Raw genomic sequence first — 26,123 nt, 5'->3', positions numbered from 1 at the left:
TCACTTTAAAAGTTACAGAATATCATATTAAAAGTTTGTAACATACTGTGTTCTAAAGATTTATAACATGCATGAAATCATGAAATTCCAATTTTTAATATTAATCTCTCAAATTCATGATCCTCTCCTCATAAAAATAAAAGAAATTTTGCATGAACATCTTGCTTTAGTTTTCTTTCCATTATTTTTGCATGCATAGCTCAATTATGAAATTTTCGAATACTTTTATTTTGACCTCAATAGATATAATTGAACATTATATTCTAATAATTAATTGTTGGATTGTCCCCATGAAGCTAGCGGCAAGAGGTATTTGAAAACCAGAAGTTTTCATAATTCACATAAAGCGGAAATAAGCGATACTTCTTGATGTACTTTTTTAAAAATAAACATTGGGCTGGATTTAGCTTGATCTGCAAGATAAACTCCAGAAATATCTCCGTGCTTGGCTCGAGCCTAGAAAGGAGAGCCATACCTATGACATCCTTTCAGACCCAACCCCTGGGGCATTGGCTACCATTTTAGCGTTCAAGCCACGCAGCTAGTTGGAAGATCATGTTCAGTCACGAGCAAGCCAAACAGTACGTCAGGGTTCAGATTCGTTATTTGATTGCCGTCTCTTATGGTATGCGAGACGTTGACTTCTCAACAACCTCCGCAGCAAAGAGATAATGTCAAGGAGGGAAGGATACGGATAAGATTTGGGGATCATAATGCAAATGTCCAATTTCACAACATTAATTTATTTTTTTATTACTATTGCGTTTTTGAGAATAAGATTGGATAGAGATTTATTATCTCCGATCTCACAATGCAAAACTATAGTTTTGAGCTACGCTACTATATTGCGATCTCCTTGCTTGCTCATCCATTATTCCCCAAAATAAACATGCACCGCAACTTATAAAACATGCTCTCTTTTCTGAAAACAAAAGCCTTGGTTTTAGCTTCCTGAAGGATATAAAGGACAAGTCTTTAAGCACTTAAAAAATTCCTATATTATAATATAAAAAAACAACTTTTTACTAAGCAACAAAGTGGTTCAACTGTTCCAAGAGTTCTATTCTTTGATTTTGTATGCAGGATAAATGTTCCCAGAGTTTTGTTTAGTGGATTTCTTAGTTCATGACTTTGGGTGAATGCATAAAGAAGATAGCTTTATTTTAATTCCAAGAGACATTAATGTTGGATTCCTTAGTTCATGACTTTGGCTGAATGCATAAAAAAGATAGCTTTATTTTAATTCCAAGAGAGATTAATGGTGGATTCCTTAGTTCATGACTTTGCGTGAATGCATATATAGCTTTATTTTAAACGACCATTAACACATTCAAGGGACAGATCGATCACAGTATGCTACCGCGAGAGATGCTACACCGTACTTCACACACACACACACACACACACACACACACACACACACACACACAGAGAGAGAGAGAGAGAGAGAGAGAGAGAGAGAGAGAGAGAGAGAGAGAGAGAGAGAGATTTTATGCCACCGTATGTGAGCGTCTAATTTTCTTCAAGCAGCTAGCTTTTTGTAGAGTGAATCTAAGACTATGGATGTTGTCGTCACAAGTGGCAGCTCCTGTATATGTGATAGGACACGATCAATCGGAGTATGCTGCGAGAGATGAGGTCCCATATCTCTTAGGAGAGTCTAGTTTCTTTCAAATAGCTACAACGCACGATCTGTTTGGGCACCTACATTTGTTTACAAGGCGAATCTAAGACTACGGATCTTGCCGTCAGCAACGACCAGCTCTTATACGTGATAGGTAAGACAGACGTAGCAATAAAAACTAGCTGCATGAGCAATACCACCCCAAATGCTATCGTTTGAAACGATTACAAGACATCCACTTTGCTGGCTTAGAAAAGAGTGGCTGCAATTAATATACATAGCCAGCAGATGGAGGCAAAAGCGTTCGGCAGAGTCCTCCACCACTGCAAGGTGAGGAAAAATTTAAATGTAATTAATGTGCGAATAATGTTTGAATCATCTTTAATCCTGGGTGTAGGAATATGTTTTAGGCAGGGTGGCCAAAACAGATCAGCATGATCCTGCACGGCTGTTGCAAGAGGAAAGTATCAGAATGGCTGAATCCTCTACGACCGTGGCTTTGGGAACATGAGTATAATTTGACTCTAGGGGGGATGTTTATTTGATGGGTCCTCAGTTTAATTCTACTTGTCATCGGCTGCAATTGGAGACAGATGATTTTAACCGAATGAAGTTCCTTCAGTGCATCAAAGCATACCAGAAGGAAAAAAAATATAGATTTTATTTACAGTATATTGTGACTACAATATGTTGCTCCGCAGTTGATGGGGGGCTTTGGTTGAACTCCCACGCCCTCCATGAATCGCACCACTCCACTAGTGTGATTCGGAAAGAGTGCAATATATTGCAATCCAACCTGTTTATATACAAAAGAGAGTATTATTTTCCTGCTAGCATAATTAAGCTATTCTCTTGCCAGAACAAGCCATGTATTTGCCAACGAGGCTTAAGTCAACTGATCGGCACCATTTTTACTAAGCTTTTAGTGCTAATGTTTACATTACTAAGCTATTCCCTCATCCAAACTTTTTTTTCTTTTTGAGGGGAATAAGGAGGAAGTGAATCACTTCCCCCAGTTTATTAAATCGGAGAAAGTATGTACAAGATGAGGAAAGTAGTGAAAGCAAGAAGGGAAGGAAGAATATACACTGGTGCTTCCTCAACGAAAAAACTACAAGCCAGCTTTGAGTCAATGGGAAAAGACCGCTCCAAATTTTCCAGGGTCCTTTGATCACTTTTTCTGATCCATGGTGTTCGCACAGACGAAAGACATGTATTGTTTTTTTAAAGAACATAATATATGGAACATTGCCTTGGACGGAAGATGCTTCCATTTTCAATGCCAAAACAATACCATCAGAAGTTGATCCCATGCGCTTCTAATAGATGGCTGAAATTTCCTTCTTCTCTAAAAGGTCCACAGTGCATGCATATTTGCTGGCCATCCCCTGACATTAAGACAAGTTTTAAGAGCGATCGAAATGCTTTTGGCAAACGGGCATCTGAGAAGAGGTGCGACACTGATTCCACGTTACAATCACATAGTGCGCAGCCCACATTCACCGACCATTCTTTTTCTTGTTAGTACCTCCTCTGTATGTAGCCTATTCTCCAAGGCGAGCCAAATAACACTACAAAAGAAATAACATTTTTGGCGCTTTTTAGAGCCTTTACCCACGCTTATAAGCGTCGGTAATTTTCGCGCCGTCATTTTCAATAGTGTCGCGAAAGTATCGGACAAGTAAGGGTGGGATTTTTTTTTCCGACGCTCTTTGAAAGTGTCGGCATAAACGGACTCTATGCCGACGCTTTTAAGCATTGCCCATTTTGGAGTCCGCCGACGCTTATATCCGAAACCGAAGATAGGCCGACGCTTCTTAGCATCGGCCCGCTTTGGACTCCGTCGACGCTAATTAGCGTCGGCCCATTTTGGACTCTATTGACGTTTATTAGCATTGGCAGAGTCCAAAGCATGTTGGGCTTTCGTCGGTGCTTAAAAGCATCGGCCAAAGCTAGGGTCTTTGCCGACGCTTGAGGCTACCCTGTGCGGTGACAGTTTGCTTATTGCCGACGCTTTTGTGATTATTTTTTTTTAAAAAAATTATAAAAGTATTTTTTTAAATCTGTATATATTGCTTTCCAACACAACAAATACATAACATAAATCACATAGATAACAAAAGTCAAGTTCCAAATAAGAACGTTTCATTCGAAATATCTATATTATCATATTTGATTACAATGTACTTCGAAAACATTAAAAACATAGATATCAAATTTCTAAATAAATAGTCTATGATGTATTAGGAGTTGATGGCATCATCATCTCTATAAGTAGATGAAGTATCAGGAACCTACAAGAAAAAAAAAGATACTTTAGAAAGTAAGAATACGGAAGTCATTATGGTCGTACAAAAATATATTATAATTACGTAAAATATTCAAATAAATTAAATTATTTATCGGAGGGGCAGATTTCTGCAATAAAGATGAAATCTAGTCCAGCTGATTGTGCAAAAATTGTATCCTTAACTCATGGCTCTGCTTCAACTCCACAATATCGGTCCTATGGCTCTACCTTATCTCCTCTATCTCTATCTTGTGGCTCTGCCTTATTTGCTCTATCTCTGTCTTCAGACTACAAACCTCTATATGCTACTACTTTGTATGACATCTTGGGTATATCAGCTAACTACAAACAACTGAGTGGGGGTAACTCCAATGCTATAACGCCTTACTCGACTATAACACTCTGGGCCCATCAATTCGGCAAAGACCTGAGCTTCGACGCGACTGGTCCCGCTGAATGATGATGACTCCTCGACATGCTCTGAAATAAGAGATGTGCCCTGTCCTATATCTCTCTCAAATATAGTCACATTAATATTTTAAAAAAGTAAAACTAATAAATATTTTTTGAACAAATCAAAGATGAATACATACAGCTACATCTCTCGACTTCTTTCGGACAAAGCTGCCATCTCGGTAGGTGTGAGTCATCCTATAGAACTCTACCTCACCAGGCTCCTTTCCATGCTCTTCTATCTACACACACAAAGAGTATATTGCCAAACTATATATCTTGATACGTGTTATATGTTAGTAAAGTTTCAAAGAGTTTCAAAAAAATTTATGAATTTGTCTCTACGTCTCGCATAACTCTTCAAGCCTGAAGTGTGAGGAACTGCCTGAGATGCTCGTGCAGCTCTACCAATATCGAAATATGTCTGTCAAAAAAAGTAAACAATATAGTATATTCAATGTATATATTTGCAATCCATATTAATAATAAAGATAATATAAGATATTCAAATAATATACACAACCTGTCCTCTTTCAAAAAACTAGAGTGAACAAGCTTCCTCCACTACTAAGGGTATACATTAGGAGGACAAACATAAGCAACCTCCTCCTTTGTCATACCCTCGCACTTGAAGTTCGTCTTCAACTTCGCCTTATATTCTTTTCATTTGTGGTTAAGGAACTTTAGCACCCAATCATGGCTCTCTGCAGGGCGTACAAACTTACCCTACACCAAGATACAGAATATTATAATAATATTAAATCAAAAATTAAATTTATGATAGTAAACAAATTAACATACAGGAGGTATCAAATTAACAAGAACAAATTTAATTCATTGCCTGTATAAGTGTAAAAAGCTCAACCTTATATGAAGAAAACATTTCATTCCACTTCGTATAGTTAAGCGGACACAACTGACCCTTGCATACAACCGATTCTAAGAAACTCAATAAAAGACTTCCAGCCCTCTTGAGGGGCCCGCCCCAATTTGTTGCATCGGATGACGATGTTCTCACCCTCATAAAGCTACCACACATTTTTTGCTTGAGTGGGTCGACCCTATCTCATCGTCACCGTCCCTTGTCCATATATTAAAATTAAATAAAATATGCATTAAAACATTGAAGACAAATAAATTAAAAGAATTAGATTATTATAGAACTTAAAATATAAACTTTAAATCGAATTATCCTGGATCTACAAGTCATCCATAACAACCTCCTCTCCTAGGTAATCAGCAGAAGGCTCGCACTAAGATTGGGACTCGTGCTGCTGGTGCTCACAGGGTTGCTAGAACTGCAGGGACTGATTAGAAGAAGATCTCACTTGAGACTGCTGGAACTCCACATCTCTGAATCATTTTTCTCGGTGCATGTTGTTACCTGGTATACACAAAAAAGAATCAATATTAGTTAAATAATAATTCAATACTAAATGAATTGCTAATAAAAGAGAACACAATAATTCATTCAATGTATACATCCTAAATTTTACTTACCATTAAGAAACTACATTCTCATTCAACATCCGTCCTAACCAAACTCGTTGGCACATTTACTTCATCAGTTGACACAACATTATAAGGCACAATATTATAATTCTCCTTGGTATTTCTATAATACGATGTTTTAGAGCGATTGATAAAATACTCAAATAAAAAGCCTACAGATGACTCACTAGTGCCGGTCTTCGATAATTCAATTTAATAGTCTCCTCTGTTGCATCATAATTCAATTGTGGGCCATTAACTTATTTTTGATTCAAATAGTGAATCAAAAATAAGTTCTAATGTACACTTAATAGGAACTAAGACATAACATCAGTCACTCAAATAAAAGTTTAATTTGCATATAAAGCCCTAAAACACTACAATCATCTCATAACAAAATAATTGAGTCACAAATTCCAGCTCACCACCCTCAGCTCTCAATGCACGATGTTTAACAATATTTACGTAAACTATACCAACTAAGAAGCGAACAGCTTTGATAGATAGGAATTAACTTGAAAAAAGGATCACCTTAGTTTAATTATCTTCTTACTTGACTATAGAATGATTTGTCAACCCATGAGACAAATGGTGTAGCTGTAGGTATTCTATTGCGTAGAATTGTATCAGCACTGTCTAAAATTTAAAACCAATCCAAAAGAAAATGAGATGCAACCATGAAAATTCATACTAGCAACTCATGAACAGAGATTCTAATAAGGCAATACACACCATTCAGGTCCTTCTATCTGACCAAGAAACTTTATGATGAATGTGAAGTCCACTGGCCAGAGTCAACTCTTCCAAAGAGTCAGCAAGAGTCAGCATCTCAACCAATGTTAACAGCATTTATTTGCTAGAAAGTTGATCTACTTAGCATCACTGAATCAAATTTGATATATGAATCTAAGAATAGTGAGAATTCTTGATCTCTCTGAGTATCTCTCTCAATTTGAAGATCCAGGATTTGAAGTGCTATCCTTTTATTGATTCATCCTAAAGATTTTATTTCAATTAGAATTTGGTTATTCACGATGTACGATGATCCCAGTTAGGTATCCATGGGTGAATGGTTCAAGCCCCCTACTCATAATTGGTAAATTTGAAGGTTTTCAAATACCGCTGGATGCACAACAATCGGAACATTCATTAAGTCTACTGAAATAGGAACTGAGTAATCACTGTAGTTGAGAATTATGCATGCATTAAAGTACTGAAGTTGAGAGTAAAGCAACAAGTAGGCACTGAAAACTTCCAGCACAAAAGCACAGATGAAAACTTCCGACAGGGGCATGACACGCAACATATTCATCAAAACACAGGCTACCTCCAAGGAAAGCGGAACCAAGCAGGAAAGATCAAGAGATAGCAGAAACTAGTACAAGTACATAGAGATCGCATCGGTGAGGCGAGAGAGATAGAGAGGGAGGGGGCGTACCTCGAATCGGTGCTTCCAAAGAATAAGGAATCTAAGAACTCAAGCAGCTTGAGATCCCGAGAGAGGTGATAGGGACCAAGACCTCGATCGATCAGGGCTTGGGGCCGGTTGGTCGATGCCGAAGAGGAGGGAGGAGGAGAAGATCCTCGGGCGGAGGCGAAGCTCGATCAAGGCTTGAAGGCCAGTCTGTCGGAGCCGGAGAGGAGGGACGAGGAGAAGATTTTCGGGCAGAGGTGAAGCTCGCTTGAGGCTTGAGGGCTAGTCGGTCGGTGCCAGAGAGGAGGGAGGAGTAGAATACACCTCGAGCGGAGGCGGAGCTCGCGCCGGAGAGGAGGAAGGAGGAGATCAACTGGGGCTTCGAGTCGGGGCGTCGGAGAGGAGGAAAAGGAGGGCTAGGGCTTGAACATAAAGTTTTTAGGTCGATCAAGCTGGAAGAGGATGAAAAGGAGGGCAAGGGCAGGAACTGAAGTCTTCAGGTCGATTGGGCTGGGTATTTGGGAGAGGCGGCCTCGGACGATGCTTGTAAGCATCGTCGTAGGTCTAAGCCTTCGACGACGCTCATAAGCGTCGTCTTTGGCCAGGCCGACATGTGTGCGATGGCCTCCGATGACGCTTATAAGCGTCGTCTGAGGTCTAGGCTTCTGATGACACTTATAAGCATCGTCAGAGGCCAGGTTGACTACGACGACGTACTTTAGTATCGTCTACTCTCCGTACGTGGAAGCATCGGCAAAATTTGGTGTCTAAGCCAAAATTGCCGACGCTTCTACCTAGCATCGGCAGCAAAAAGTCGGAAAAACTTTTTTTTCCTGTTGTGTAAAGACTTTGATCTTCTCAGGGATAGCTACTTTCCACACCATCTTGTAGTATGGGCAAAGAAGGCTAATGAAAGAGGAATTATGGGTGTATTTAATACTTCTAAATGAAAGAGAAATTGATCCGTGGTCGATTCTATAATAGATAAATAGAAATCGCTAGTTATACCGCATGAAAAAAAAAAAAAAATTTTCATGGAGTTAGCCATTCCATTTCTTTTGTAGAATCCACAATGTCTGATCCATTGCTGATGAGTTTCCAGACAGGAGTATCGGCAATTCTTCATGGTCTAATGGGGGAGAGGAGAACATTCAAACTTTGTAGCTGATCCATTTGATCTTGAGAAAATGGACCATGCATTCTAACCTTCCAACAAAGATTCCTCCAGTTCCATTGGAATGCCATAGAAATAGTTTCTTTAATTGTAGAAGAGTATAAGTCATTGAATAAAAGGGCCATTAGGGGCCATATCGTTCCATGAATTCTCCTAAAATTTGATATTTTGGCTGCTACCAATTTTGAAGGCCATACAGTTCCAAAATGCATTGAGATCCTTGCTTATATCCTTCCAATGGGTGAGAGCTTTTATGAGAATTCCAACCTTCAACCGCAAAGAAGAAACAGAAAAAGGGCTTATATTTGCTAAATTAAAACTCTCCTATGCATGACGGTTAGATTCCATAGAGGGCTAAGGCCAAGCAGTATGCCTGTCTTTTGTTGGGGCAATAAATTTTACATGAAGATGAGGCTATTGATACATTGATCTTCAAAACCACCTGACCGCAATCATGAGAAGAAGATTCGGATGTGCAGCTCGCTATCTACAAGTTGCACCTTTATTTTCCAAACCCAACTCCAAGTATTTCCGATTGGAAGGACCTCACAGGCTCTCTCGAATAAGTTAGGGAACAAGTCTGTAGGGTGTCCTTTTATTAGAGGCAATATCAGAGTTAGTTACGGAGACTAAAATAGACATTATCGCCACTACAGTTACATAGAATTTGACTTTATCGCGACCACCATATAATATATCCCATCACCGTATCGGAGGCTTATCTTCAATCAGAGTTCCAATCAAATTAAAAAAACTAAAACAAAACCACGATGTGCATTAGTGTGGGCTATATCCGGTTGGGCTTGGTCAAATAAATTCCACCATTCTCCCACTTGGTCCAACCTAACACAATCACCTATATTTTAACTACTTAAAATATTTCAAAAACCTTTTAACAGAAATTATCTGGATCTGGTAATTGAAAAACTGATGAGGATCCATATTCAAAAACTTATTTCCTTCATAAATTATAACGTATATATACTGTATACTTGATTACAAAATAATCATCAATGTGAATCATGATGGAAAATGCATTATCAATCAATGTACAACCTTCCATGTGTTACAACACTAATGACACCTCATAATCAAATTCTTCATGTGAGATTTTACTTTATGAATAGATGAAACTTTAGGTCCATTTCTTAGTCTCTTTATCACATGGTAAATTGCCGATCGACATAAAATGGAATAAACTGAACTTTATTATAAAACTAGATGTGATCACTTTATTATATAGTCTCCAATATACATATCATTCATAAAATAAGCTGAGTCCCATATAAGCCACATAATTTCTGAAAATTCCGAGAGTAAGTCCTTTAGTTACTGGATCTACAATCATCAGCTCTGTATTAATATACTCCACAGACCCTACATTCTGCTTTAATTCTCTCACAAAGAGAAAAATATTTAATACTAATATACTTGCAATCATTTATACTCTTCGTACTGTTGGAGAATAGAGTCAATAACTCTAGTTCTCTGATAAAATTTGGCAACCAGATGGCTTGTGAGAAAGTCTCATAAGAGGCTACATACTCTACTTCCATAGTGGATGTAGTTACAAGGTTTTATTTTGCACTCATCCATGACGTAGCACCTCTTGTAAGTAGAAAGATATATTCGGTGGTAGACTTCCTACTATTGGTGCATTCAGCAAAGACCGAATCCAAATAGCCAATAAGTTCAAGATGATTTGGTAGTTTGTATATGTGCATGTAGTCATTTGTTCCTTGTAGGTAACATATGGCTTTCTTTGCAACTTTCCAATGCTCTATTCCTGAATTATGTTGATAACGCCCGAACATCGATACAACAAAAGCAATGTCTAAATGCGAACAAATCTAGGCATAGTTCAAACTTCTAACAATAGATACGTAGGATATGGACCCTATGTCCTCTCTCTCTATCTCAATTCTTGGATACTATAATTTATTAAGTTTATCACCCTTTACAATAGGAGCAACACTAGGGGAATATTTTTCCATCCCTAATTTTTCTAATACTCTTAGGATGTAAGCCCCTTGAGATAGTATAAGTAACCCTACGGATCTATCTCTGTGATTCTCAATACCGATAATATAAGCAGCTTCACCTATATTTTATATCTCAAAATTTTGTTATAGAAATTGTTTGCTTTCCTTATGTAGACCAAGATCACTACTGGCAAGAAAAATATCAGCCGTATATAATATCAAAATTATGAACTTACTCCAACTGACCTTTAGGTATATACATTGATCAATAATATTTTTTTTCAAACCCAAAAAGAAAGTGGCTATTCTATTAAATTTAAGATACCACTATCTAGAAGCCTATTGAATCTATAGATGGATTTGTTTAATTTGCAAATCATGTGTTCTTGTCCACTAACAACAAAAGACTCTCAGGTTGTTTTATATAAACCTCTTCCTCTAGATCACTGTTGATGAAGGCCATTCTCACATCCATGTAATCCACCTCTAAATCAAAATGAGCTACTAAGGCCATGACAATCCTCAAAGAGTCCCTTGATGAAATTGGAGAATATGTCTCTTTAAAGTCAATGCCTTCTTTTTGTATGAACCCCTTTACAAAAAATCTAGCTTTCTATCATTCAACCTTACCATAAGAGTTCCTTTTGATATTATAGATCCATATACAACCAACTGGATGCACCCCTTTAGATAGGTCAGCTAAATCTCAGACATGGTTGCCATCCATATAGCTTAGCTCTTTTTGTATGGTATCCAACCATTGCAAAGAAGCTATTACAGCCGAGAGATATTTTTTGTGTTATTTCTATTGTAAATTTTAATTTATAATTTGTAAATATACTTCCTGTGTTATTTTTATTGTAAAAGAAAGATCATATAAATTGGGCATATGTTGTAATATGCTTTCTATTGTAATTTGTAAAAAAAAATCAATAAATGGAGCATATGTTGTTCTTCTTGCGTTATTTCTTTTCTAATTTTATTTCTTTTTTTTTTTTTGTTATCTATCTTGTGCTATTAGAAGAAACAGAATCAGAAGGAACCAATAATAGAGAACGAAAATTAGATTTTTTTAATTAAGTTTGTTAATCTCTCTCTAATGACGCTTATAAAGTCTTGTGGTATACTGCTTTATAAATATTTTTTTTTTTAAAAATAACTCTAACGATGCTTTAAAACGTCGGCATACTCCAAAATAGGCCGACACTTATAAATGTCGGTATGGCTTTCGTTTTTGCTGACGCTTTCACAAAGCGTCGGTAAAAAAATTTTTCACTCTTACCTACCCAACGCTTTTGCGACGCTTTTGAAAGCGTCGACGCCAAAATTACCGATGCTTATAAGCGTCGGTACAGGCTCTAAAAAGCGTTAGAAAATGCTATTTTTTTGGTAGTGTCATATTTCATGTTTTATAAAAACGTCGTAGGATCATCATCATTTTTACCCATATCATTCTATAATACACCATATAATCTAGAGGTATAGTAGATTTCCTTATTCTAGTAGATCTCTAGAGAGTTGTCCCTTGATCCGTTTGTAGAGGTAGTTGGGCAATTGCTTCTTCGGTAGTAGGAACCTAATGGGGTAAAACTTGATGAAGTGGTGGTTTCTCCTGAATGTTATCTCAAGGAAGAACAATAGGAATCATCACTTCAGTTAGCTTTTTAGGTGCAAAGATTGTTTCTTGTATTTCCTCAAAGACGTTGTATCGAGGTTCTCCATTCCCACTAAAAATGCTATCTTTATTAGTTTCTACTATTTGTGGTGTACGAGATTGATAGTAGAATCTATACCCTTTTAACATCTCTAGATAGACATTGAAAAAACCACTAGTCAGTATCATGTCAAAAGCCTTTTCTTGTGGGTGGTAAACCTTGGCTTCAGTTGAACATTTCTATATATGCATATATCCTAAACTAGGTTTTCTACCAATCCACAGTTGAACATTCCTAGACCATTTTGATCTAGTTTGCCTAGCATCGTGTATTGTGGTACAATGCCATGTTCCTTTAGAAATTTTGCTAATGGTCCTGGCCTTTGTCCCATCTCCGTCTGCTTACTGTATTATTCGCCATCTCTGTCTGATTTAACTACTTTTAATCATTTTTTCTAATTTATCTCTCTACCTCCATTTTGAATTTCTTAAAGACATAAAAAATATCAGCTTTATCAAACAAAAGGTACAAATAAATATACCATAAATAGTCATCAAAGAACACGTTGAAATACTTTTCACCTGTTTGATATAAGGAAAAAGGTCTGCATACATCAGTGTGAATGGTTTCCAAAATTCCTTCACTCCTCTTAGCAGCTTTCTTTGATTTGTACAACTGCTTTGCCTTTACTCAGCCAACATAGGCAACAAAATCCGTAAAATTTAATGACCCTAAGACCCCATCCTTCATTAATCGTTTGACCCTTTCTTTGGCAATGAAACTTACATGGAGACAAAGCCATTGATACGTTGATCTTCGAAACTAGCTCGACTGCAATCACGAGAAGAAGATCCGAATGTATTTCTAGCCTCTCACGAGTAGCACCTTAATTTTCCAAGCCCAACTCTGAGTATTTCTGATGGTGAGAAATATATCACATCATTAATTGTATCAAAGGCTCATCTTAAATCAAAGTCCAGATTAAATTAAAACAACTAAAATAGATTTCTGATGTGTGTTAGTGTGGGACACATGCAAATGGGCCGGCTTAATTGAATAAATTTCAGTATGCCCAGCTTCTGGTGAGAACTAGGTCCCTTACTAGTAGTTTGAAAGGTGTGCAGTTCATTCGACTATTTTATTCCGTCGGAGGGAAGTGTGTTCCAACAACCATGGTCCCGTATCAGTCGGTCTCATTTCTCCGACCGCAAGGCTGTCAAAACGAGCGCCAGTTGCGGTACTATTAGTCCCACTCGGTTTACCCAGCCACTTCAACTTCATGATGGTACAAGGCCACTAATTTCCTGTCGCCTTGGCTTCACAAGTTCCTCAAACACTCAACCGCATGCTACTACCCATGTCGGATGAGTTCTGTGCAGCTGGATTTAGAGCTTAGAATTGAGACGCACTGTATGCATCATAATCTAAACCTTTATCGAAAAAGATTAGCTGGAAGGTATGTTTTGAATTCTTCAGTCCCGTATAAGTATCCAAGATCTCTTGAACGAATAAACGATGTGGGAGTAAACACATACCTGCATGGCTCCTTACATACTCTCCCCGTTCAAGCCATAACGTTCTTATCAAGCTAAGAGTTCAAATCTATTCAAATATAATCACAATCACCACAATCGGCTTATGGTTAGCCTTCATGAACCTATACTGCAATGTTCCCTAATCCATATAGGCTATGGACCGAATTTGCTCTGATACCATTTGTCATAACTTAGGACCTCACCTAAAAAGGCTACCTGAAAGGTATTTTTTTATTTTTTTAGTTCTGTATAAGGACCTAAAATTTTCTTTGCGACTAACCGATGTGGGACAAAACACACACCTGCACGGATCCTCACATGGATAGTTAGCTATACGATCTGTATCTAAGCATTCGATTCTACTTGTAATCTTATTTAATTTTATATAGCACTTAAGAACTTTTAAAATATACATATATAATTATATATATTTACATGTTATTAACTTAATTTACAATTTACTTAATAATATCATTGATTTTATGGTTATAAAATTTAATTATTTAACATATATGTATATTTATATCTATTCCACCAATATTATCTGATTTGTATCTGACTTAAAATAAATAATAATATAAAATTTTATATTTAAATAATATTTGTATTTATATTTTATTTGTCATGATAAAGTAAATATGGACAATAGGATTTCAGCTTTATTAGAGGGAGAAGAAGATACAGCAAGCAGAGAAGCAAGGCAGCGGTGACTACTGCAGCGATGAAAGCACAGCAAGTGGAGAAGCAGCGCACCGGTTACTACCGCAACGATGAAAGCAATTTGCCCACGTCGGGACAAAACTGCCATAAATTGGGGCGGGACGCCTTCGATCCCCCTCAATTCACCGATATTTCCTCCAGACCCTGTCCTTGTCCCGGCTTTCCCCGTATTGTGTCCCAGAGGAGCAGTAGACCGTTGCCTCACTAACTTTATACTCCGTCGAATCCAACCAATCACGCCTTAGATCTCATGATATAATACCACACACCAGGTGGCATCCTGCTGCCTCCTCCTCCTCCTTCCAAAGAAAAAGACATAATACACCACACACTCACAATCCCATCTGCAACCTCTCTTCTGCTTCCCCCAAGTCTAAGGACATGGAACCGGAGAACCTCGAGCTAAACCTTGGCTTAGCCCTCCAGCCATCATCGCTGCCGGAGCCGGCTGGGGTCTTCTCTTGTAACTACTGCCAGAGAAAGTTCTATAGCTCGCAAGCTCTTGGGGGTCACCAGAATGCGCACAAGCTCGAGAGGAGCCTTGCCAAGAGGAGCCGAGAGCTGGCCAGCGTCCTCCACAAGCATGCAACCTCGACAGGAGCCGAGTCGGAGAGACTGAGGAAGGAGGGCAAGTATAATGTAGGGAGGCCTGTGAGCCGGGAGGAGATGAGGGCGTCGACATGGCCAGGGAGTTATAAGGGATCAAATGATAAAGGAGGGCTGGCTGATGAAATGGACTTGTCCCTAAGGTTATGAACTGTGCTCTCTTTTGCCTCTCTCTCTCTCTCTCTCTTCTTTTTTTGTGTATATTTCTTAATTTGAAGTGCACCATATTAATGGAGCCTCAGGAGGTGTTTGCTTCGAGTCATTAAACATTATTTTTTTTTTTCCGATATCGCTAGTTCGTTCCATCTACTGGATGAAGTGGCCTTGGAGAATGAAAAGGGAAGCGGATATTCTATGATAGGGATTAGAAGCCTTTTCCATAAAAATGTACTGGATTGCACAAATTTGGAGTATAACGAGGGTGTGGATTGCCTCAATGGTATGCTTTATTCAGTCCATTATTGGTGGTCTGCTTCTGCCAGTGGGGATGTGATCTGATGTCCGAGAAAAGAACATCAGAAGTTTCTGTACCATCCGATCTATATGTTTGCTTCTTTGATGTCTTGATGCAGTTCCATCTTATTGCTCTTCACAACTTATACTGATGCCGTAAGTCCGCGACATTTTCTATCAATTAAGAATTTGGAAGGGGGATTCCTGGTGGGAATCCCCAGGAATCCCCATTCGAACAGGCAATGATTGGGTTCTCACTTCTAGTGGTGATCTCCAGCTGTGAAGAGGGAAGGTAACGTAAAGTCTAGACAATATATATTTATATTGCTCACCTTTCTATCATCATTGATACCGAATCCGAAAATAAAATAGTAGTTCTTTTGGGCCCTTTTGATAAAGCGAGTTGTATATATTTATATTCCTGGTAGCTTTTTTTTCTCCTATATTCAAGGAAACAATATACGATAAGGCTCCTATTTAGCCCATCTAATTTAGCCTATAAAAGCTCTACTTCAGACAGCTCTACTTCCAACAGTTCTACTTCCAAAAGCTCTACTGCCAACAGCTCCCCCAAACAGGGCCTAAGTCTATTTGGCAGCAGCTTATTTACCTCAGCCCAACCCGATAAACTTAACCGAACATACCAAATTTTTCTTGTCGGTTTAAACTAGTGTTTTAAGATAGTCGGTTTGGTTTCGATTTAAGTTTGATAATAACTAATTTAAATCGGCTTGGTTTTAAAAATAATCCTAAACCGATCTGACTCGAATTCTGCACATGCGTACCTCCACCAACAAAGTCCAATAGTTGCTCGACGAACAGCCATGATCGTGTCACTTGTGCCGATGAATCCCATTCATCTAGCCAATAAACCCATATGTTGCATCTTTCCACGTAACATAGATATTTAGCCAACACGTTTCATGTAAAACACGAGATTTTAACTCGTGATTTCCTCTAAAGAGCTGGCAAGCCAGTGCAGAAGATTCTTGACTGGGGCAATAATGAGAAAGCTGAACAAAGAGTAGATTAGTTTTACCTTGGTGTTTTCTTTCCATCAAAAAAAATTTCAAGTCGGAAATCATGTAAAAGATGGATCTAAGTCGGAAAGGCTTGGAGCCAGAAAGTCCCAAACATCAAGGAGATTTTCATGACGTATACAGTCTGCGAATTTGATCTCTCCTTCAAAGTCCCTACATTTTGTCCAACTCAGAGCTCAAGTCTTAATTTCAACTTCAACTTTGTGATGGACAACATCCGTCGGCAAATCCAACACGAAACAGAATACTTTTCGAGATCTAAATGATAATCTTCCTGTCGAATCACGCTCTTGGATGATCAATCTTGTAGTTGCATGTGGTGATGGCTTCTATGATTGCACCCAATCAAGATTTGGCCGCATTAATAGCTCAATTGGAAAATGCCATGAAAGGGTTTTTGATGCCTGCAGTCCATAGGAGGGCGGTGGGGACGGGCTAGACAAAAAACGGCATAAACGCGGTCTGATCTCTATGAAAAGGACCTGATGGTTCCATATTACTCTCATTACTAGCGAAAATTCGTGTCAGCTGGAGGGGTCTAATCCTGTAAGGAAGCTAATAAAAGACCCAACAAGATTAGAATTCTAGTTGTATGTCTTGTCTGCATTGCCTAGCGTGAATCTGGGAGCAACTCGATCAAGTCGTCTCGCTAGAAATAGAAATGGCCCAGCCCTTGACATGATGACAGGACATCAGCGCCCTTCATTCTGATGTTCGCGCCTTCAAAGTCACTCACTCGCATACGCATCATAGATTGGCATCATTGTGGCTCAGAAATGCTTTTGAGCCACCAGATGGAGTCAGGCTATGGATTGGATCCATTCAAGTCTGTGTTATGTTTCTTTTATTGCCTTATTAGTTGCTTTTGTTTGAGTCGATTTGGTTGTGATTTTGTTATTTTGGAGTCGTTTTAGTTGTTGAGTCAAATAATTGGATCAATTGATCAATATAAGACCTAATTATAAAGGTCCTATTTTGAGTGTGATCAATTGGTTTAATGGTCTAATATTAGTAAGGTTTAATTTGGTATGTAATCAATTAATTGACTTAGTCAATTAATTAAAGGGTCCAAGTTTGGTTAGTTGTTAATTGTTTAACTTGGTCAATTCATGATATAATTCATGATATAATGCTTATATAAAGACCACCCCGCTCATAAATTAGGGTATGGAATGATTGAATAAAATTCTAGCCTCCTTCTTCTTCTTCTTCCTCCTCTCCTTCTCTCCTCCTCTTTTCATTTTCCTGCGTTTCTATAACCTCTTCTTCCTGCATTTTTATAACCTCTTTGTCCTCCTCCTCAAGCCCGGCAGCACTCCCCATGAGTCTTCCTCCTCCGCTGGTCTCTCTGTCATCTGTGGCCGGATCCAAAGGAGTCGCTCCGCCCACGACTGCGTGTTGTCGGTTGCTCCGCAATTGCCTCGCTGTCACCATCCCTGGCTGCTCCTGCCCTGCCATCGCCGAGCTCCGTCGCCCGAGCCGCGCTGCCCGAGCTTCCGCCGCCCGCAACTCTCACATTGCCCTTTGCACCTTCTCTTCCTTTTGCCACACCCCATATCGGTTGAGCGCTGCCGCCCAGCCGCCTCCACCACCGCCCCGCCGCCTCCACCTCTGCCGAGCTCTGACGCCTCCCTGATCCCAAACCCTCTCCCTCCCTCTTCCCTTCTTTCGGCCAAAGCTCACCTGAGCCTCACGGCTCCTCCGCTCCCCTCTCTCATGGGCCTGACTTAGTCAATTAATTGAAGGATCCAAGTTTGGTTAGTTATTAATTGTTTGACTTGGTCAATTCATGATGTAAGGCCTATATAAAGACTACCCCGCTCATGAATTAGGGTATGGAATGATTGAATAAAACCCTAGCCTCCTCCTCCTTCTTCCTCCTCTCCTTCTCTTCTCCTCTTCTTTTTCTGCCTCCTCTCTTTCTCTTCTTGTTCCTCTTTCCCTCTTCTCCCTGCAGTGGTCTGCCATCACATGACCCTAAAGCAAGGAAAGCCTTTGAACCTTTCGATGGCCTCCCTTCCCTCACTTAATCTCATTAATCTATATCCCATCGCTTTAGCTGCTGAAATGAATCTACAACAATCTCACCCACCCAACCTTGTAAAGTCCTCATTATCTCTTTGTCAAGAGAGGGGCCCATCCATGGTCCAGATCTAATGAGATCCCGAAATCTCCAGCAAGGAACTCACAGGATTGATAAAACTATGATACACACCGAACCTAGCGCCAACATCAGTTATCATAAGCTCACAAACCAAAAAAGCTTAAGTTATTGGATCGAGGATCGATCCAGACTTACAAATCCATTTCGCACTCTTTTATCAGCCTACGTGCGACTAGAACATATAGCAATATTTTTATTTAATTTAATTACAAGGATAGGTTAAAAATGGGGTACTTGCCTATAGGTTAGCCATGTGTCTAAAGCTCGTGTGAACTATAATAAAAAGAAACTATAAGTTTCTCATCACAAAAATTGGAAATTAGAATTCGATCAGCCTATTACTTTATTCCAGCTCAGGTCGGCTTTGGAGCATGGAGGGTTATTGCCGGAGCCGCAGTTCTCCGACAAAGCATGATTCTGAGCTGACACAATATGTCACGCCCATCATGTTCAAGCTTTACCTGCTCATCTTCATGGATTGGTCTTCGGTTTGTCTTTAGTGTCGCAATGTCTTTGTTGGATTTAAGGATTGGGCTAGTTCCAAGCTTTCTTTAATTTCCGTCAACAACTTGAGTTTTTTATCTTGCGTTTAATTCACACTTTGCATATCTTAGCTTGAATTAAAATGTCAAGATTTGGCCCACGTTCATAACTCAGTTGGAGGCATCTTCAGACGTCCTTCCTTTGGATCCTGTCGGTCGAATGTATCAAGATGAAATATAAAGGACCTATCAAACCTCCGAGCTTCAGAAATCCCTTGCGAGTTTAAAAAGCCCCAAACCTAGCCCACGTGTTTAATGAAAATGCAGGGACCCCTTAGTTCTACTGGACACCAGTCAAATCATAGTCAAACCCAAATGGACGGATCATAACCCACCCCGCTTTAATTGAACCTCAATATAATTAATTATCTTGGTCTATTAGACAGACAAACCTCAACTGAGTAGGGCTAGAAGCGGCCCTGGCTCTTAGTTGAGCCTCAACATAATGCTGTTGGTCTCTTCCGATAGAGAAATTGGGTTAAGTAGGGTTGGAAAGGGGACAGGCTGGATCAGGCAACCCATAGCCTGACTTTCACTCTTAGGATCAAGCTTGAGCTTTAAAACATTATAAATATTCCGTTATGGAGTAATCAAAATGGACTCGACCCAAATCAAATGCAAGTAAGCTTGACCCAAATCAAACCTCAACTAGCCTAACTTGAATCAAATATAAGGCACCAAAAAGGGCAGCAAGGATGGTGGTGCTGTGCCACAAAAGTGAAGGTATTGGATAGGTAGGAGGAAGACAAGGGCGAGGAGGGTAGACCTGGTAGCAAGGGGGTGCAGGAGGGAGTGCGAGGTGAGGGTTAGTGTTTCAGTTCCGAGAGAGAGAGAGCAGGGAGTTAAGGGTAGGCTAGAGGCAGCAGATGAGAGAGGGTCGATGAGGAAGGATAAGGGAAAGAGGGAGGAGGTTGGAATGCATGAAAGAAAGAAGGGAGTAGAGGGAGCAAAGGGAGAAAGGAGCGAGATGGGCAGAAAAGGAGAGTGGTAAGGGTATACAGAGAGTATGAGGAAGGACAACCGACGATTAGGCACGAGCCAAAGGGGTAGCCTGGTCCAAGGATTAGGAAACTAGTGGATTACAAGCCAGCAGTAGGGTATAGTTGAGTTCTGGCTGGGTATTAGGCTTGGGCTTCTTATTAAACATTGGACTCGGGCTAGGTAAACCCCTGTTTGGACTCGACCACGAACCTCATTCGTCTTAGATTTCAAGGCCGAGTCAATTTCTAGCTCTACAGCTGAGTCAGCCCTACCCATGCTTGAGACTTCAAGGGCCGTAAACCCACAAACTACAGAATAGGATTGACCATTTTTTATTGCATGCTTGATTCGAGGCACTCCCTCTTCCATCCATGGATGAAAATGGAGATTTTTCTTTGTTCACTCCGAGCAGCCATAGAGATTTGAGACTGAGTGGAGGGTGCATTGGAGAGACCTGAATCGGCCCTCGAGGTTGTTCCGTGACGATCAAAGAACTTTGGAAAAGCTTCTAAAATCTATGTCTGAGATTCCTGTCCTATGGGAGCCGTTGTTCGAGGAGGATCTGATCTACGCCGGTCAGAGTCCTGCCGATTCCTAAGGTAATCATCCTCCAAAAGTTTTCCTATCTTTTCACTTTGTCACGTCATTTCTGACCTTACGCTCGATATTATAGGTCTCTCCACCATGAAGACCGACCTCACATTGATCTAATAGAGGAGAAGCTTGAAGAAGAGGTTAGCTATAGCTGCTGAGGTCGAAGCTCCCCAAAGGAAGAGGTCAAGGGAGGAGTCCTCCTCGGCCCCTGTGGTCGATGCTACCACCAAGGTTGCCAGCGAGGCCTCAGTTCCTAAAGTTTCTCCTGAGATGCCCATAACGGGCGAAGGTTGTAGAGCTTGACCGGTCGAGGTTGCTCATCTGACCAGATCAGCTCTTCTAGAGAAGGACGTCCTCACCCAACCCCGTGCTGCCGCCACGCCTCCGCGCCGACCATCCCCCAAGGCTGGTGCCTCGGCTCATCAAATCCGGGCTTGCCCGCTTCGCCAAAGGAGGGCCCCATAGACCCGGGCCTGCGCCTCCGAGACCTACTTTCTGGATGGGGACTCGGTTCTAGAGTCTCCCAAGGTGGTGAAAGAGCTGGTCCGAGCCATGCTACTCCCAACCGACAGGAAGCTTGTGCGCTCCCTCAGCCCCACCAGGTTCTTCAATGGGGTCTTTGCCACGGTCATTCGAGTAAGTGCCTAACTCATAAACCCTCCTTGTCACTTTCCTTAGCAACTAACCCCCCTTATCCTTTTGAGCACACCTTCGAGGTCGGTTGCATGCATGAGATGATCAAGCAACTCTCAAGGAGGATCTCGGAGTTCAGGGTGAGGGCAGAGACCGACGAAGAGCACACTCGTTTGCCCGAGGCGGAGGCTGCTAAGGACGAAGACGACCGAAGACCAAGTAGAGTTAGTAAAAGCCCAAGCCTTAGCTGCGCGGACCCACGCAATGATCATAGAGAGGCAACTGTCCATGGTCAGGGAGGCCTACAAGGCTGCCGAGCAAAAGCCTGCAGAGCTTTCTGCAAAGCTAGTCGAAGCCAAGCGGAAGACCACCGAGGCTAGGGAGCAGGTCATCCGCACCAAGTCGAGAATTGTGAAGGCGGTGAAGGAGTACTAAGCCTTAAGAGAAGTTTTGAGAGGAGGCCCTGGAGAATGCGGCTGACGCTTTTAGAAAGGGCTTCAAAGAATGCAGAGCTCAGGCTCAGCGACTCTTCTTAGAGTTGGACTTCTCCAGCCTCGACGATAACCACGATGACGAAGGCAGGGGCGGCGAAGGCCATGACATTGGCAGCAGTGGCTGAGGCGACGACGTCGGCGGTGATGGCCAAGGCGACGACATCGGAAACGATGGCCAAGGGGATGACCTCGGCGTCGGTGAAGACGGCGAGATCTGCACCAATGGCAGCAACATCGAAGGCACCGAGGGGGGCGAATGAGTCATTCCGAAGGGCTACCCTCCTTGTCCTAGATCTTCGCCTTGACATTGCGGATTGCGCCCAAGGACTCGACCTCCTAGGTGATGGTCTTGCCGCTGCAGGTCTTTACGAAGATTTGCATCTTGCACGGTCGGATCGAAAATTCTTCTCTTCAACCGAAGAAAAACTGGATACCTCGACAGCGACGACAATGAAGGCGAGGAACGAAGTCCTTTTCCTCGTCATTTTTTTGCTTGTTTTTCTTTTCGCTCGAGTAAACCGAGCTTAGTGTACTTCTCTTTCATTCAACTTCTACTAAGATCAGTGTAAAGATCCAAAACTAATGCAAGTAAAAAATTTACCAAAGTATCTGACTTCAGCTTTTGTTCTTGTTGCTTGTTTTTTATTTAAGTCAAGTCGTCACCCCAAGCTTTGATCTTCTCTTGCTGTAGTTCCTTTCGTTCAGGCTCTGCCAAGTTCAATGTATATATTGAAAGATAATGAAAAAGTAAAGAGTTTTCTAAAGTACTTGACTTCGGCCTTTACTTGCTTTATTCATTTCTTGGTTTGAGTTTGGGTCGTCGCACTGAACTCTTCCCCTTGTGGAGCTTTAGCCTTTCTTAGGCTCCTCGGTCAATATTTCTAGAGTTTGGCTCCCGACGAATTTCGAGTGAGTTCAGTTGAAGGAGATCCCAAGTAAGCTCGGGGTGTCTCCTTTTATCTTTGGTCTATAGACCCAGAGAAATTTCGAGTGGGCTCGGTCTTGAGGAGGTCGTAGATCGGCCCGAGGTATCTTTTTTCATCTCTAGGCTACGGTCCCAAGGCATCCGAGAGGACTCAGGTTGAGGAGATCCTAGGTCGGTCCTCGAGGTGTCTCTTTTCATCTCTAGACTATGGTCCTAGAGGAATCCAATTGGGCTCAATCTTCTTCATCTTTGGACTGCGGTCCTAGAGACATCTCTGGTCTATGAACCTAGAGGAATTTCGATGGGCTAGGTCTTAAGGAGGTCCCAGGTCGGCCCAACGTGTCTCCTTTCATCTTTGGACTATGGTCCCAGAGGCATCCGAGAGGGCTCGGGTTGAGGAGGTCCCAGGTCAGTCCTGAGGTATCTCCTTTCATCCGCAAACTACGGTACCAGAGGCATGTCTGATCTATGGACCTAAAGGAATCCGAGTGGACTTGATCTTCTTCGTATCTGGACTGCAGTGTTAGAGGCATCTTTGGTCTGTGGACCCATAGAAATTTTGAGCAGACTTGGCCTTAAGAAAGTCCCAGGTTGACCTGGCATGTCTCCTTTCATCTCTGGACTATGGTCCCAAAGGCATCCGAGAGGGCTTGGGTTGAGGAGGCCCTAGGTCAGTCCCCGGAGTGTCTCCTTTCATCTTTGGACTATGGTCCCAGAGAAATCTGAGTGGGATCGATCTTCTTCATCTTTGGACTGCAGTCCCAAAGGCATCTTTGATTTATGAACCCAAAGAAATTTTGAGTGGGCTCGCTTTTGAGGAGGTCCCAGGTTGGCTCAGGGTCTCCTTTCATCTCTGGTCCTGAGGAGGCACTCTTTGGCTCTCTTCGCTCCTCACGCCTTCTCTTGCCTCCTCGGGGAGATTTCTGCCAGTAGACTAGCGATGGGAGGCCATGGCCTCCTTTACATTGGCATACTTGTCCCCAAGAAGTGCTTCTTCATGGAGAAAAAGAAATATGACGATCATAGGCCGCACTTCATAACCGATATCACAACCGACTGGTCCAAGTTGTGGACCTCCAACGTAACCGCATTGAAGCGGCTGACATAGTCTTTGAGAGACTCTTTCTCTTGCTGCTTGATGTCGAGCAGCATGTCTAAGCCACGACGTCGTCTTCTGCTGGAGACGAAGTGCGTCGCGAAGAGGCGGGCGAGCTGCTCGAAAGAGGAGATGGACTCAGGCCGAAACCCTAAGAACCAAAACTGAGCTACCTTGAGAAGGGTTACAGGAAAGCCCTTGTAAAGCACGACGTCGGTGGCTCCTGTGCAACATCATAAGAGCCTTGAAGCTCTCTAGGTGGTCTAGGGGATCGGTGGTGCCGTCATACGACTCCACTTAAGGCATCTTAAACCAAGAAGGGATTGGTTCCTTCATGATCTGCCTGGTGAATGGGGGCTCTAAAGAGAAGTTGAATTCGTTGTTCGCCCTTGGAGCTTGTCCTTTGAGGGCATGAATTTGTAGACCCATCTTCTTGATTTTTCTGTCGAGGTGGCATCCCGCTGGGACGGGAGCCCTACAAGACGAATATGCGAGAGGCTCTAGATGGAGTCCCTGTTGAAATGGGAGCTTAGAGTATGTCATTTTCGATCTCGACAGAGACTATACTACCAAGTACACTAGCTCTGATGAGATCGCTCTGAATCTTGATGTTGAGAGCGGTGACTAACTGGGCACATGTGGTGCATCGGTGGCTGAGAGTTGTGGTCGGGTTGGCTGAATTCCAGCTGGACCGGCTCCGGTCATGCAGCTGCCTGCTGTAGGCCCTGGGTTGCCACGGTCAGCGCCTGGACCAGTTGAATGAGTAGGTCAAAGTGCTTGTTGCTCATAAGCCCGGTGAGTTGTTCCGACAGGGCAGATTTTAGACTCTGCAACAAGCCTCAGAAGTTCGGAGCACAGCGTTGCGAGGCGTACGATGTACCATGGGCTCCTCATGACTTCATGTTGGTTATCTCTCCCTTCGTTAGATATCAATGTAGCTGGGGCCGAACCCTTTCTCTAGAGCCAATTTGTTGCAGCCGAATCCAAGTCGAAGTCAGAGTTCAGCTCAGACAATCCTCAGGTCAACTAGAGACAAGCTGAGCAGACTGGTAGTGCGTCGGGTGTCGTTCTCATTCAAGGATGGCCTGCAAAAAGTCTACTTTCTGAAGAGTTTTCGGCAGAGGACCCTTCGATGCGTAAGTCAGAATAGAGAGACAACAGTTTAAAAGGAAAAGAATTTCAACAGAATTTTGTTCTCTGTGAGTAATGTGGTATGCATACCTGAGGTCACTCGGGCTGCTTCTTTATATAAGCAAGTCAAATTTGTTGTTACCTAGGTGGTCATGGCGTACATTAATGGCTAGGTAACAACCAAAGTCGTGAAGAAAAGTCAGTCTATGTAGGTGGCGTGCAGCGCTATTCGAGCACCAATTATGGAATCACCATGGCTACAGATTGCTAGAACTATCAGTTATTGAAATTTGTCAGCTCTTGTCGGCACATGCTGATGGGCTCATCGATTTGGGCCGAAATCGCTTACCATGAGTGGTCGGATCCTCGGCTAGGACCAAAGTCGTTCACCTCAAACAATGGACTCCTCGGTCGAGGCTAAAATTATCTGAGGTCGAGGTTGGTCAATCGCTTATCTCGAGTGGTCGATTCTTGGCTGGAGCTGAAATCGTTCACCTCAAACAATCGGCTCCTCGGTCGAGGCCAAAATTGTCTGAGGTCAAGATTGAGCTCATTTGAGGTCAAGATGTTCAATATTTCTCTCATCAATATCTATCCAGAACTTACAATACAATCCTCAACGCAAGAAGCGAGTTGAACACAACCCACATATGTGAAATGATACACCAAATCTCGATGGATCTGCACAATTTCATTGTGACATCCACTTCAGTAGATATGAGACAATTTTCTTTAGGTTGAGAGTTGTAGAAAGCACTCTTCGCAACAAATCCAGATTGAAAAGCTTGCCTTCTCTCTTGATGATCCCTAGTCCAACCATCCCTCAGGTTTTATGTTTGGCCCTCCAATTTAACTAATCTCTGTACTCACTAGAGGAGAAATGAAACGTACTCCCTCTCACCACCGTACTTTATCTGTATGCCTGAAGAGCTCAACTTCGGCTCTATTGAATGTTTAATGCTGTCGCCTTAATACACCCACGTTTTCTCCATCGATACCCCTCCCATCTCACTAAATCCCATTACCCCAACCCAAATATTTCTCCTCCCCAATACCAACCCAACCACCCCCAACATCCCTCCCTCCCCACACCCCCCACCCCCGGGTTCCCACCGTCATCTGTTCT

The 26,123-nt window shown here is 41.7% G+C and overlaps 2 protein-coding genes across 2 annotated transcripts; one reads left to right on the top strand and one right to left on the bottom strand.

Annotated features, from left to right (window-relative positions):
- Positions 1–14,719: 14,719 nt before the first annotated feature.
- On the top strand, positions 14,720–21,786 carry LOC103718394 (uncharacterized). Its single transcript, XM_088714711.1, has 2 exons — positions 14,720–15,087; positions 21,648–21,786. Exons 1-2 carry the CDS (start codon positions 14,720–14,722, stop codon positions 21,784–21,786), a joined length of 507 nt encoding a protein of 168 aa, XP_088570837.1.
- A 2,004-nt stretch (positions 21,787–23,790) lies between these two features.
- On the bottom strand, positions 23,791–26,116 carry LOC148714863 (uncharacterized). The gene is made up of 2 exons (XM_088714710.1): positions 26,023–26,116; positions 23,791–24,089 (listed from the first exon to the last, which is right to left on the bottom strand). Exons 1-2 carry the CDS (start codon positions 26,114–26,116, stop codon positions 23,791–23,793), a joined length of 393 nt encoding a protein of 130 aa, XP_088570836.1.
- Between the last annotated feature and the right edge of the window lie 7 nt (positions 26,117–26,123).

This window comes from Phoenix dactylifera, chromosome 2, assembly GCF_051530095.1.
Source record: "Phoenix dactylifera cultivar Ajwa chromosome 2, Ajwa_hap1_PhDact_Kaust_v1.1, whole genome shotgun sequence".
In the NCBI taxonomy this organism is placed as follows: domain Eukaryota; kingdom Viridiplantae; phylum Streptophyta; class Magnoliopsida; order Arecales; family Arecaceae; genus Phoenix; species Phoenix dactylifera.
This window is presented reverse-complemented; position numbering and strand designations above follow the sequence as displayed.

Excerpts from the sequence above, each read along its gene's own strand:
- LOC148714863 (XM_088714710.1), bottom strand. The coding sequence starts at position 26,116 with ATGACGGTGGGAACCCGGGGGTGGGGGGTGTGGGGAGGGAGGGATGTT. Across the intron at positions 24,090-26,022 it reads GGAGAAATATTTGGGTTGGG|GAGCCACCGACGTCGTGCTT; the intron begins GTAATGGGATTT and ends GATGTTGCACAG.
- LOC103718394 (XM_088714711.1), top strand. The coding sequence starts at position 14,720 with ATGGAACCGGAGAACCTCGAGCTAAACCTTGGCTTAGCCCTCCAGCCA. Across the intron at positions 15,088-21,647 it reads GAAATGGACTTGTCCCTAAG|GGAGGCCTACAAGGCTGCCG; the intron begins GTTATGAACTGT and ends GTCCATGGTCAG.